The following is a 14,663-nucleotide window of genomic DNA, read 5'->3' as shown; positions in this document are numbered from 1 at the left end:
GAGCAGAGTAGTGAGAAATCATATGCACATAAAATCATCTTTTAAGACTCGATAGATAAGTAAGAAATCAACGCTCGAGTATCAAACTATAGTCATGTAAAATCCGTTCTAATGCCATTAGGACTACATCAAAGAGAATCTTAGGGATCGTAGACATGTATCAAACCAATCCGAGCCCGCCCATGAAAGTTACGGGCATTACTAGTTATGGAATCTTCTACGAACGTATCGAAGCGATCCGAGCCCGTCTATGAAAGTTAGGGACCTTATTCGACATGGAATCCTTTAGAACAAAAACTCTTTATGCAACATTTACTATCCAATCATACAAAAGACACAAGGACCATAGCTCGACTATATTAGGAATGCTAACATCAAGAAGTGAATAAGAATCGTAGACATGCTCGGATCTTGAATGGAGTTACCAAGGCTCGTATCATATCTTACTTACATCTAAGACATGCCAAAAGAAAAGGGTAAGCTTTACATACCGTTCCACCTCTTATTAGCTACGCTTATTCGTCCAAGCTCGTAAGCCTACACTTAAAAGGATTCACACTAACGTTAGACTCTTTATCGCACACTTGTTCCAAATTTCAAATCAAACTACTCTATATTCCCGCCGAAAATCAAGCGACATCTCCCGTTTATATGCCTAAGTAAAATTACAATTCAGTAACCAATCAACAACAACAATAATACCAACATCACCAACACTATTATTCATACCAACATATTCCATAAACGTCCCACACGACGTTTTTCAACATACAACAACAATATGCACTTTCTTCCATCCCAATCAGGGAGTATAATCTCATCAATACGCCAACCATGCTAGATACCATTTTTATATGTGAAAATCAGTCCATCCACATGGCCACAACACGTCCAAAACAGCCCATAAACACAACAACTACAATACAACACTCTATGACCTTTTCTCCATGACTAGTTTCATTTTTAAGGCTTGCTAGACCTTCAAATAAACTCAACATAAAAGATGGGATAAATAACATACCTTATGCTTGAAAAAAAAAATTCAGCCACATCAACCTTTCCAATACCAAGCTTAAGTAGAAGCAAGAACAATCGCCTTTCACGGACTAGTTTGGCGTAATCTTGTCAAGTTCTTGATTTATCGGACTATAATATTTGGGAGATGTTTTGAGAGGCTTCTAGGACTCTTTGGAATGTTAATATGCTGAAAAAAAAGGGCTGATGGGGTATTTATATCCCCCCTAAGTCGGTTCCACCGACTTATTCATGTGGGGCCCGGAACCATTTGGCGACTTGGGTCTTGCTTCTTAAAATGGCCATAACTCTTGATTCCTACATCGTGTGAGGGCCCACGACCTATGGTTGGAAATCTCTTTCAATTATATACAACTTTTATTCTTGGTGTTTTTCCAAATTCCAAAATTATAATGCCGTTTTTGCCCCTCCAAGTCAGATTACCCGAAAATATTTTCTTAAATCGTCCTTTTGGAGGGCTTATGTCCATATTTGGCTTATGGGTCCTTCTTAGGACTTGCTCAACTTTCCATGTACTACTTGTATCACTTATAATATATCCTTTACAAAATCCCGACATGTGGGCCCCACCTTAACTCATGGTTTCGAGGGCTATCATCGAGTGATCATGTTAACCGATTTACTCCATACACTCTCCAAATGTCATATATATGTTCTTATGCCCAGATAACATAATCTTCATCCATAATCCTTGTGTAACTCTGCTCTCCCCTGAGCTCATACTAAGCCGTCCACAGTCTTGATAACGCGAAATTTTTCAAGGTGTAACAAATTACCCACAGGGTTTGTGAACGAGAATTTAATAGTTTTATCGTAAAGATAGAATATCATGCTAGTGAATTGATAATTCTATCGTAAAGACTGGATCTAATTGAATTAAAAATTTAGCCCACATGCAATTTTTATGTCAGTATATTCAATTTTATATTATTTGCCTCAAATTTATTAAGCATGTATGTATATTTTTGCAGTTATGCAACCTGCAAATTTGTCTGATATTTGTGATATTCCCGAACTGAATGGTGAGAACTATAAGATTTGGAAGGAGAGAATTCTCTTCGCTTAGGGTGCATGGACATTGATTATGCTATCGGAAGACGAACCACCTATTAATGAAATTAGCACTCAAGCTGAGATTGCTCTTCATGAACAATGGGAGCGCTCGAACCGTTTGAGTGTTATGTTCATTAAGATCAAAATCTCTACTGGTATTCGTGGTTCTGTTGAACAACATAACAATGTCTAGGCATTACTGAAGGCTATTGATGAACAATTTAAGACTTCAGATAAGGCACTTGCCAGCACCCTGATTATGAAATTCTCATCAATGAGGCTCACTAGTGTGAGAGGTGTGCGTGAGCACATCTTGAAAATGCTAGATTTAGCGGCTCAGCTAAAGACTCTTGAGGTTGAAACTTGAGGTTGAAATGTCTGAAACTTTCCTTGTGCACTATATTTTGAACTCTCTTCCTCTAGAGTACGACCCCTTTAAGATCTCCTATAACACACATTAAGAAAAATGGTCTATTAATGAACTTATGGCCATGTGTGTTCAAGAGGAGGGTCGATTGCTGCTGGAAACAGGAGAAAGTGTATTCATGGCTACTCAAGGAAATAAGACCTATCAAGCTAATAGGAAGTGGAAAGGAAAAGCACCACTCGACCCTAAACCTGATATCAAGAAAGAATCCAAGTGTCACTTTTGTAGAAAGAAGGGGCACATAAAGAATGATTGTATCAAGTATCAGAAATGGATTGAAAAGAAAGGTACTTCAATCTCTCTTGTATGATATGAGGCTCATATGGTTAATGTTAATCATAGCACGTGGTGGACTGATTCTGCTTCTACAAGCCATATTTGAGCGAAGCATCTATTCTGGAAACAAGATGCAGTCGCGTGTGGAAGCTATTGGGACATGCACTTTAGTTCTTAGCAGTGGTTTCATTTTAGAGTTAGAAAAGACCTTTTACATATCTAACTTTTGTAGAAATTTAATTTCAGTTTCAAGACTTATGCCCTTGGGATATTCCTTCTTTCTAGAAGGTTATTCTAATCTATTTTATAAATCTAAACTTGTTGGAAATGGTACATTGTTTGAGGGTCTTTTCTCTCTTAATTTACAAAATGATTCCACCCCTATTGTTATGCATGTCCAAGCTGGTACTAAATGTTGTGTTATGAATGAAGATTCCTCCATTTTATGGCATCGGAGATTAGGACATATCTCCATAGATAGAATCAAGAGATTAGTAAATGATGGAGTACTTAGTACATTAGATTTTACTGATTTCGATACTTGTGTTAACTGCATTAAAGGCAAGCAGACCAACAAGTCAAAGAAAGGTGCCAAGAGGAGTTCAACCATATTAGAAATCATAAATTCAGATATATGTTGTCCAAATATGGACGCATATGGTCAGAAATACTTTATCACCTTTATAGATGCTTACTTACGATACATGTATCTCTATATGCTTCATAATAAAAGTGAAGTATTAGAAGCCTTTAAAGTTTTCAAGGCTGAAGTAGAGAAACAATGCGGAAAGCAAATTAAGATTGTGAGAACTGATAGAGGTGGTGAGTACTATGGTAGATACACTGAGCATGGACAAGCCCAAGGTCCGTTTGCAAAGTTTCTTCAAGAAAATGGGATTTTTGCCCAACACACTATGCCTGGTTCTCCAGATCAAAATGGTGTGGCAGAAAGAAGAAACCGAACATTATTGGACATGGTGCATAGTATGCTAAGTAGCTCTAAGCTACCTAAGTCATTGTGGATTGATGCTCTTAAGACGACAGTGTATATATTAAATCGAGTTCCAACTAAGGCTGTCCCAAAGACACCTTTTGAATTGTTCAAAGGTTGGAAACCGAGTTTGACACATATACGCGTATGGGGATGCCCGTCTGAAGTTAGAATCTACAACCCATAAGAAAAGAAACTGGATCCTAGGACCATTAGTTGATATTTCATTGGATATGCCGAAAGGTCTAAAGGATACAGATTCTATTGTCCATCCAACAACACTAGGATTGTGGAATCAAGAAATGCAAAATTTCTTGAGAATGACTTGATTAGTGGGAGTGATCACTTTCAGAATACAAATTCTGTAAGAGATCAACCTTCTACTTCAAGAGAAAGATTAGTTATCATTTATAACACCCCTCAAGTACAACCGGGTGTTGAGCAAATAATCAATGAGATTCCACAAGCTGCTGAAAATATTCCAGCAGATCAAGTTGTTCAAGAAATTCCAAAAATTATTGAACAACATATTCCTCAGGAAAATGTTGACACAACATTAAGGAGATCTACTAGAGAAAGAAAATCAGCAATTCCTAGTGACTATGTTGTGTATCTGCAAGAATCTAACATTGGAGTTGAAAATGATCCTGAGTCTTTTTCACAAGCAATGAGTTGTAAAGAGTCAGAATTTTGGTACAATGCCATGAAAGAAGAGATAAATTCCATGAAAAGTAACGAAGTTTGGGATCTTGTCAAGTTGCCTAATGGTGTAAAAGCCATTGGATGCAAAGAAAGTCTTAAGATATCTTCAAGGGACAAAAGACTACATGCTTATGTACAAACGATCAGATGATTTGGAAGTCATTGGCTACTAGGATTCAGACTTTCATTGGCTGTGTTGATTCACGAAAATCAACTTCGGGATATATTTTTATGTTAGCCGGTGGAGCTATATCTTGGAGGAGTGCCAAAAAGACTCTGATTACTACTTCCACTATCAGGCTGAGTTCGCTTCTTGTTTTGAGGCTACCTCACATGGTTTATGGTTGAAGAGTTTCATTTCTGGGCTTAGAATTGTCGACTCTATATCTAAGCCATTAAGGTTATATTGTGACAATTCATCTGCTATCTTTATGGCTAAGAATAACAAAAGTGGTAGTCGAAGCAAGCATATCGACATCAAGTATCTGGCCATAAGAGAACGTGTTAAAGATAAGAAAGTGGTCATTCAACACGTTAGCACTGAACTGATGTTAGTTGATCCTTTAACTAAAGGCTTGCCACCGCATAAATTTAAGGATCATATAGTCATAATGGGACTTAGTTCCCCTATGTAAAATTTCATTGTAACAACGAATATTGTTGAAACTCTATTTTATATGATATTTCTCGTACTTATTACTATGTGCACATTCAGTTTGCTTTGAGAAATATCGCTAAAGTATGGACCTAGAATAAACATTGAGTTTGTTCATTAAGAAACTTGGGCAAGCATTTGAGAAGGCTTAATGCAATGTGATACATGGAAGGTACTACTCACTCCTAGAGGAACTATCGCCATGATTCATGTATTATTGTTCTCTGTAAGTATTATGACAATGGGCATTATGTATACGGACCAAGTGGGAGAATGTTAGTTGAGAGTTTAAAACTTTAACTTTGTCATGTACCGTATACGAAGGAGATAAACTCCCAACTTTTTCCCATATCTGGTAACTGTCCATAACTTAGTAAACCGATGTCCACTAGGGTAACCTCTCAATAACTGCTCTTGATGGACGAGCAGTATAAAAGGAAATATGGGTTGAGTCCCTAAGCACAGAAAAATCTTCTCTTAATTACTACACTATCTAGTGAGATATTCCAAGTGCTTAGAAGACTCACCGGAGTTGAAAACCGTCACCGGCAACGCTAACAACGATTCTGAAACAATGGCCGGAGGTATGCTATCTATTTTTCCGCTGCGCTTTTGCTCTGCAGATGATTTACATGCTTTGAATCATGTAAATATCTTACATACTAGCCTCAACCATGATGTTCCACACCAATTCCTTAAATTCCTTAGCAAATTCAGAAAATGGGGCAGTCAAATCTTTAGAGAAAATGGTGTTGGACAACAAATTCGGCGAAGTCCTAAAAGCTGCTTTGCGAATATCGACCTGTTCACCATTTTTGCTACTCTTGTGACAATAATCAATTAGCTTCTGAATCTTTTTTGTCCTGAAATGCTCATTAGCATCAAGCTTGTTACCTGAGAATAGAGGTGACAAAATCAATCTATTTTATAACAACAAGCTTTTATAACCACACAATTTATATAACACGTTCAAAATCATTAGTTTTAAAATTCGTATAGCTACACAAATATTATGACATATTTAAAAGTATAATTTTTTCAAAAGTCCTTTCTTTCTTAAATCCCATGCTTAGTCAAACTACACTACATAAATTATAACGAAATGACTACTAACTAAAGAAAATCAAACTAATTTTCACATTTTATGCAAAAAACAAAAAAGAAAAAAGAAAAAAGGAAGGTTGGGTCATATGGGACAAATTTAGTTTATTATCTATTATTTGATCAATCTTAATCCAACTCATTTGCCCCAGGAAAACTTTGAGTTGGTTCATGACCAGTCTTCTGAGAAGATGTGAAAGTTCATAATCTTGCGAAGTGTTCTCCAGTGAGAATTGGCAGGTAGAAAAATTACAGAGTAATCAGAGAGATTGCGGGTACGGAGTGAGTCAGGAACAAACCTCCTGGAAAGGGCTAAATCTTGCTTTTGCATGACTTGTCTTGCCAACACTGATGAGGAAATAACTACTGTGTTTAGTTGGCCTAATTTGACATTCATAATTGGGCCATGAATTTTTGCAAGTTGGCAAAGTGATATGTGGGGTTTGTCACCAAGCAAGTGAAGATTTCCGATGATTGGCAAAGGGAATGGAACTGGTGCAAGTTTCTTGTTGCTTTTGGATTTTCTAAGTGACATGAATCTGTGGATAACAAAATTATATTGAATTTGAATTCAAGAGAAATTCGGATTATATTAAATTCAAGATATATCAGTCCAAATAAATATTGTGGATTGATATAATTGGGTTAATTATTTAAGTTCAATAAATTAATTAAACTCAATTTTTATTGGGCTAGTCCATTTAATTGGGCTACAAAATGATCCCATTTGGCCAAGCCCAAGATGTCTTCTTATCCAAAAGGCCCAAATTGGTGCCACTTGTCAAATGATGTGACACGTCAAGTCAAACTAAGGAGCCAATAGGATCATGCCACGTGTCAAAATGATGCAACATACCTAGTGTACAAGTGACATGTTCCAGTCAATCAAATGTTGCCATGTCACTTCATTCTGATTGGTCAGAAGGGGTTTGTCCTTATCACAATTCTTTCATCCTACAACTATAAATAGGGGTCTCATAATTCAGAGAAGGGACCAGAAATTCGAACAAGAAGCCAGAGAGAGCTCGTGGGTCAAACGCTACAAGTTTTCTACAAGTTGCAAGCATTCAAGCACTCATCTACAATTTTCAATTACCCGATGATCAAAATCGAAGAAAATCAAATAGCAAGGCTTTCAAGATCAAAGTCAACGAAGGCAAATTAAATACCAAGGCGTTCAAGATCAAATCCACTTGTTTGTCTGAGAATTATTGTTCGTGGCGGCCATCAAAGTGTTCGTGACGAACCAATTCAAGTCAAAATCAAATCCATATTCAAGACTAAGCTTCAAGCCCTTGAATTCAAATACAAGGTCAAGATCAAGACCATCAAATTTAAGATCAACCTCAAAAGCCCTTGAATTCAAGTACAAGTCAAGATCAAACCCATCAAGTTCAACATCAAGCTCAAAAGCCCTTGAATTTATTATTGAAAATAAGAATCAGAGGATTCGGTGAGATTGTAACACTCACATTCTGAAATCAAATACAACGATTATTGCGATATTTTTCTGTCTTGATTATTATTTTCTTGACGCGAATTTTATTGTCTACAAATTCTGGCACGCCCAGTGGGATAATCTATACCTCTCATCTCTACCTTTAAAAGTTGAAGAACATCAAAATGACTCAAATGAAGATCAACCCCAAATCCAATGCTATTGCGGCTGCTGACTCTAAAAGTGGATTGAAAGCTGCCATAGAGATTATTGACCAAATCAGAAGGAGCAAGATCAAAACGCTAGGACAACAAGTAGTTCAAGTACCATCCAAGCAAACTCATGTTTCTGGTTCATCTTCTCCAAATGAAATTATATCCTCTTCCCGCATGCTAAAAGAGGGAAATAATATTGCTGAGGTGGTTAAAAAAACTTTGGCTCAACTTAATCTGCCACAAGAATGACATTGTGAGTCCCACTACCTCTTCATGCAAGAAGAAGATGAAAATGTCTTAAACGCTGTATACGCTTTAATTTCCTATCAAAACGCTCCCCAATCCAAGCTTTATTCAAGTAGTTGTCCATATCATTCTTCATCCTCCATGATGGTTGTGCAAGCAACGATGATTGGCGCTTTCACTATGGAAGAACAACTTGCAAGTTTCACTAAATCAGTTAAAATCCTGACGAAGCACGTGCAAGAACAAAATGCTTAACTTTCCAAGCTGACAAATAAGATGGAGTGCATGGTTGAGAGAGAATCAAGTCAAGCTCCTATGAAGCTTCATAAAATTCAAGAGAAAGGAGAGTTCTCGATAAAGAAAACAACAATGATCAAAGAGATCCAAGGCTCAGCTGAAGGTCTGATTCCTATTGACCAATTGAAGCACTTTATCATGGGGGCCATCAAAGATAAATCTGAGTCTTCATCCAAATCTTCTCTCACGTATGCAAAGTCGTATACACAAAGGATTGATAACTTGAAGATGCATGCTGGATATCAACCTCCTAAGTTCCAACAATTTGATGGCAAAGGAAATCCAAAACAACATATAGCGCACTTCGTCGAGACTTGCAACGATCTGGGACTTACGGTGATTATCTCGTCAAGCAGTTTATCTGATCTCTAAAAAAATGCTTTTAATTGGTACACAGATCTTAAACCTGATTCTATAGATAGTTGGGGGCAACTGGAGCAAGAATTCCTTAATAATTTTTATAGTGCAAGGCGTATCGTTAGTCTGATTGAACTTACAAGCGCCCACCAACTGGAAGGTGAGCTAGCTGTTAACTTCAACAATCATTGGAGGAGTTTGAGTCTTAACTACAAAGATTGTGATAAGTCTAAGTGCATTCGTGTTTTGATGATTGTCAAACTATTTTAGAACAAGATAGACACCTGGTCTGTAACCTGCTCTCTGTGCACTTTGCACAATCAGTAGAGAACAACTGTAAAGCCAAGCCACTTGTCGCACACAAGTACAGCTGTAAGTTGGCCCATGCTTTAGGTCAAAGTGAATGAGTGGTCTCTATCCATCCCACATGCTCCCACTATATGTACAACATGATGGCAACATACTGAATAGACTTGAAAAACTTAATCCATATTGTGCAAAATTTGCCAACACAAGTTTCTCAAGTACTCTTAAGAACAAAGCCATCTACAAGCTGAAAAACCTGATCCAGGCATAAGATATTTTGTATGTTCTTTAGGTTGTTTTAAGTCTTTGTTTACTTGTGCTTAAATTGTAAACTTACTCATCACAAAAAGGAAGTTGTTTGTAGGTGTTCTAAATTATCAAGGTTTCTTCCACAAGCTTTTTGAGTGGTACACTAGTCTAGAGTCAGTCTAGGTGTATTAGTTTCCTTGGATAGAGTTAGTCAAGTGGAGGTATTTGTAATCGGAGTATTACAAAGGTTGAGGGACTATGAGAGTTAGTTCCTAGGTTGCTACTATTGTAAGGGTTGAGGGATTATGGGAGTTAGTTCCCGGCTTACAATAGATTGTAATCTGAAGTTGCTCGTGTAATGGAGTTGAAATCCTACTGGGGTAGGTCGTGATATTTAATCCCTTAGGCAAGGAGTTTTTCACGGTAAAATCTTGCCTTCTGTACTTACTGCATTGCATAAGGGAACTGGTACTCAACCAGGTCTCTTCATATTGTGTTTGGTGGATGCATAGCCTACATCAATTGGTATCAGAGCCGGTTCTTTCTAAAAGGTTAACACCTAAAAAGGATCTCTACATAGCTAGCTCACTAAACCAAAAGAAGGGAGAATTTATCTCAAGACCACCCAGCTTTAGCGCTGAACATTATGAATGATGGAAGGTTAGAATGCAATGCTTCATCAGTGGTAAGGATATAGATCTGTGGGACATGATCTGTTATGGTCCTCATATTCCCGAGCTGAATGGATTTACTCTGCAAAAAGATCAAGAAGCTAAAAAGATTCTTTTTCAAAGCATTGATAAGGGGAGTACAATCTAGTTTTGTGAAATGGGAAGAAAGGAGATCCGGGGACGCTCTCAAAGGTGCACATGATGGAGTCGACAAAATTAGTACAAAGCTTAATCTTCTCAAAATGAAGGGTAGTGAGGCCACTCAAGACCAAGAAAGGGATGAAATGGTCATTGGTATCGTAGATCTACAAGAGCAAGTTGAGGAAGTTACTAAAGAAAATCCTCTTCTAAACAGCCACATCAAAGAACTATTGAATACATCATGTAGAGGGAAGGAGATGACAAACAAAGCTCAGGATGAGTATGAGGGCAAACAAGAGTATGGATCACGAAAGACCAGCATCTTCAACCATCTTCGAAATGAAGATACTGCCAAACAGAAGTCAAGAGAGGAGGAACCTGGTCTATGGAAGGAAAAGGAAGAGTTTCCTGAATTAAAAGAAGAAAGCTCAATTCACACTGCTTCTCACTCTAAGGGACCCGATCGGATGTGGGTTCCCAAACGGAGTCAGTAATTCATCCATAAGACCTGGGTGAGGAAACAACAGTCAAAAGGTATCATTTCTGAAAATCCTTTTGAAAAATGAAGAATGTCACCTCACTCAAGGAACTCTAAGGAAAGTGTGTGTCCTTTAAAAAAAATAAAAAAACACCTTTCTATGCTATTGAAATTAGTCACATCGAAGAAAAGACAGCATGATCAGAAGAAGCTCTTCACACTCTAAATGACAGTGACCAAGGAGAAGCATACTCTCATACCACTATCAGGACAGCATAAGTATTGGAGACATTGCATACTTCCAAGTTCCTTGCTGCTTCAAAAAGCTGTCAAGGAACCTGGTTCTTGTGACACGGGTTAGTAGTCTCTCCAATGCTTATATATGTGTGTTACATTGCTAACATGTCACGTCATTAAAAAAAAACACTTTGCGCCCAAAATCCTGAGCCCAAACGTTACATCTTTCCTGGACCGACCCCGTCTGTAAGAAACTTCAGGTATTAACCAATCAGAATCGGTTCCTTGTCTCAAATATTTAAGGCTACTGTTTGTTTCTCTCTCTTACTAAACCCTTCTTCTTTGTTCCCCTTATTAGTGTAACGTTCACAAACTCAAATCCCTCTTCTTCCTCTCAAAACCTTGGCCGAGATCAATTATGTTTAACAACGAGTCCACCTCTCAAGCTATCTTAGACATAAAACTACTCCCCTCACCTTTTAAAAACACATCCTCAAATCCCGTTTCATCTGGAAAACTAGTTTCAAACGGAAGTGATCAAACACTTTCAGTCTCTAAATTCCTCAAAACCAATGAGGAAATCAACACAAGGGATGATGGAGTGGAAGTTTCAAGCAACATCATGAGCTCTAAGGGTTTAAATACCAATATCCAACGGTTTGTTACTGAAAAGGAAAATTGTGAGGATACACTAGAGTCAGAAAATGAAGGTACCACTAAGGAAAATGAAGTTGGTATAGAAATCTTAGGTAATCCTAATTCGTTTGGTTTTGAAAAAAGAGCAGAGGACTCCATCTTAATTATAGATAGTAACCTATCAGAGAAAAGAGTGGGATTGTCTAATACTGGAGAGTGAAAAAGAAACAGTGGCTGGGTTTGATGATGCCATGCAGGCTGAGATGGACAGTGTGAAAAGGTTCAGGGGAAAGAAGAAAGTACAGGAGATGTGTAGGAGGGACCTGCTCTCTCAGCACAAGGAGTGTTCAAATCATTTTCTTCGGACTACTCCCAACGTAGTTGAGATTCCAGACCCCTCTAAAGTAATTAGAGATGTTATGCCTGCTGTTTTGCACTTAAGAGGACCATCTCCGGAGAAAGAAAGGTCTGACAACTCTTCTGAGGAAGTAGACTCCGATGGTGATATCATTCTAAGTACAGTAATCAAGAGATCCTCTGGCCCTGCAACTCCAAGAAGTGGGAAAGTCAGAAACATATTGCTTATAAAGCTCCACACACTAGGCAAAGGAGAAAAGTTAGACTTGAGTCCGCCCTAAAGGAAAACAAAGAGAAATTGGTGGACAAGAAGAAAGGAATATTTGGGAAGAACAGTTTGGGAGATGAGGAGGTGCCATCGTCTTCAGATGTGGTGACAATTCCTGATGAAGAAGAGGAACCTAAATAACTATCTCTTGAGAAAAGGTTATATAAAAGAAAATAAGAAGAAAAAGGAAAAAGGGTTATCAAGAAGGATACACCTACTGATAGAAATGAGCAAGTAGTCAAGAAGAAGAGTACACCTCAACAACCCAAAAAAAAGGGGAGCAAACTAAGAAAGGAACCAGGTTGCTCTGAGAAAAGGAGAAGGTTACAGGACTCATATGAGAAAAGGGAAAATACTCTAATGAATCAAAAAGTGCTACTGGGAAGAGTATTTGATCATGACATCTCTGACAAGCATGGAATGAGGGAACTTCTAAATGGGAATATCTGTTTGTTGCTCTAGCTCCCATTATTTTTGAACAAAAGATGATTGAGCTCGACCTGAATTTGATGTATACTAATGACTCTACCTTGGTTCTGACAATTCATTCAGAGGAATTTGAGCTAGATGAGGCAAAGCTTGGAGAAATCTTGGCAGTCCCAACCTGTGAACTGAAAACTGTGAAAGGAAAAGCCTCTCAAGATTTCAAAAAACTCGATTGTCAAGAAAGGCCTTGCATCCTCTGAAAGGTTCCATAAGAAGCAACTGAAGCCGCAATATCAACTTATTTTTGAGTTTGTTAACAAAGTGCTGCTTCCTAAAGCTAAGGGGAGATGCAAGACTTCGTTGTCAGACCTGGTGCTTCTTGAAGCTCTTGCAAAATTTCAACCCATCAACTTGCATGGTCTAATGATTGAACATGTGATAAAGGTTGTGAATATCAAAGACAACAAATATGGGTTTCCTTATGGCTTCTTCTTGACCAATGTGTTTGAGCATTTCAGTGTAAAGACTGGAAAGGCTACTAAGGGAACAAGGAAGCAGATGATCACTCTACGGACCTTGGAAGAGTGCGAATGTATACACAAAAGGGAAGGTTTAGGGAGTAGCTCTGTTATATCTGACCTAATTGACGCGCAGGAGCAAGTGTTACGGTTTGCTTTTACGAGGGTTAAGGCATAAAAGTTACTACGAGGTTGTTGGTGCTCTAATCAGATTTTAGTGTTCTTTTAGAGTCGCCACCTAATTATTATGAAAAACTAGGAAAATCGGGTTTAAAGATTTTTTCAAAGTAAGTAAAAATCTTTTGGACCAAAGTTTGAGGTAAGGGTTCTGGTCATCCCCTAGGGAAGGTTTTACACACCCTAGTATTAAAGATCCATAGAATACGGTTGACCTACGAGCTTCAATGTGTGATTAATGTATTTATTTGTTCAAAAGTGTTTAATTTTTTGCAAAAAAAAAAAAAAAAATTCATTCTTATTCACATCATAAACTTTCGAGGAAAAATTAGACCAAAAGTCCCCTTATAAAAAGGGGTTTTGGTTTAGAAAAATCAGTGCAAGTGTTCAACTCACTTTGTTGCCAAACTAGGACATACCCGGGATTTTTTCCAAATAGAGTCGCTACTATTCTAGTCCTAACAAAACGGGTTTAGTACTTACGGGTTTTATTATACGTATATAGAAAATATGGAGTATACCTCCGATTTTATACGTATATATATATATATATATATATATATATATATATATACATACATACATATACGTATATATGTAAGAAAATACAACCTTTTTCAAAGTCCAATTTTTACCATTGAAGCCCATAGAGTCAAGTTATATTCCAAGTCCAGATCCATCACTCCTCGATTCGCCCCCAATGTGTTTATTTTTTCAAATTAGCAAGTTCTGGGCTTCCAAGCCCAAAGTGATTTTATTTTCCTTAGAATTTTCATTCAAGTCCGAATTCAATTCTCAAATTTTTTGTCCAGATTAGCCCAAGTGCAGAAATCTTTTTTGTTTTTTGTTTTGTATTTTGCCTTGTTTATAAAACTTGATCCAATTCAAACTCTTGCCAAATCCCATTTTCGTTCTTTGCATTAAACCGTGGTTTTGAAACCATTTTAGACTTTCAAAATTGTGATCAAATTCCCATTTCATGCGAAAATAGTTTTTACCCGAGTTTTGAAAATGGTTTGGCAACTCCTTAAATATTGCGTGTTTCTTCTAAGTTCTACATCCACAGGGGTTTCTATATTACACATTCAGTACATATACAATTTATGTATACATGCCAGATATGTACAAAACAGAGAAGAGAGGAAAGTAAAAATTTTAATTGATGGGCCTACCTAAGCCCATCATTGCCATTTTCACCCATTGGCTGGGCCTTCAAAATATATCAGCTTCCCTTTCTTTATTTCCCCACGGACTCGATCAAGGAGGATATTAGGCCTCTGGCCCAACGAATTTACGCAATAGGAATGTCCCAAATAACGGGATTTCATGCAAGCAAAGAGAGAGGCAACATGAATTAGAAAGTATCTAAACAAAACTGCTCTTAAATAAAGAAACGTATAGCACAT

The 14,663-nt window shown here is 37.5% G+C and overlaps 1 protein-coding gene across 1 annotated transcript; it reads left to right on the top strand.

The window, feature by feature from the left end:
- The first annotated feature begins 2,573 nt into the window (after positions 1 to 2,573).
- LOC132047552 (uncharacterized) lies at positions 2,574 to 4,635 on the top strand. Its single transcript, XM_059438581.1, has 3 exons — positions 2,574 to 2,802; positions 2,858 to 3,836; positions 4,026 to 4,635. The coding sequence occupies exons 1-3, from the start codon at positions 2,574 to 2,576 to the stop codon at positions 4,633 to 4,635; spliced, it is 1,818 nt and encodes a 605-aa protein (XP_059294564.1).
- The last annotated feature ends 10,028 nt before the right edge of the window (positions 4,636 to 14,663 follow it).

This window comes from Lycium ferocissimum, chromosome 2 (genome assembly GCF_029784015.1).
Source record: "Lycium ferocissimum isolate CSIRO_LF1 chromosome 2, AGI_CSIRO_Lferr_CH_V1, whole genome shotgun sequence".
Lineage (NCBI taxonomy): Eukaryota > Viridiplantae > Streptophyta > Magnoliopsida > Solanales > Solanaceae > Lycium > Lycium ferocissimum.
Note: the sequence above shows the minus strand (reverse complement) of the source record. Positions and strands in the feature narration are given on the sequence as shown.

What these genes read in the sequence shown, in the direction of transcription:
- LOC132047552 (XM_059438581.1), top strand. Translation starts at nt 2,574, where the DNA reads ATGGCCATGTGTGTTCAAGAGGAGGGTCGATTGCTGCTGGAAACAGGA. An exon ending in GAAATGGATTGAAAAGAAAG is followed by an intron (nt 2,803 to 2,857) that starts GTACTTCAATCT and finishes TGTTAATCATAG; the next exon opens with CACGTGGTGGACTGATTCTG. An exon ending in GATGCTCTTAAGACGACAGT is followed by an intron (nt 3,837 to 4,025) that starts GTATATATTAAA and finishes ATATGCCGAAAG; the next exon opens with GTCTAAAGGATACAGATTCT.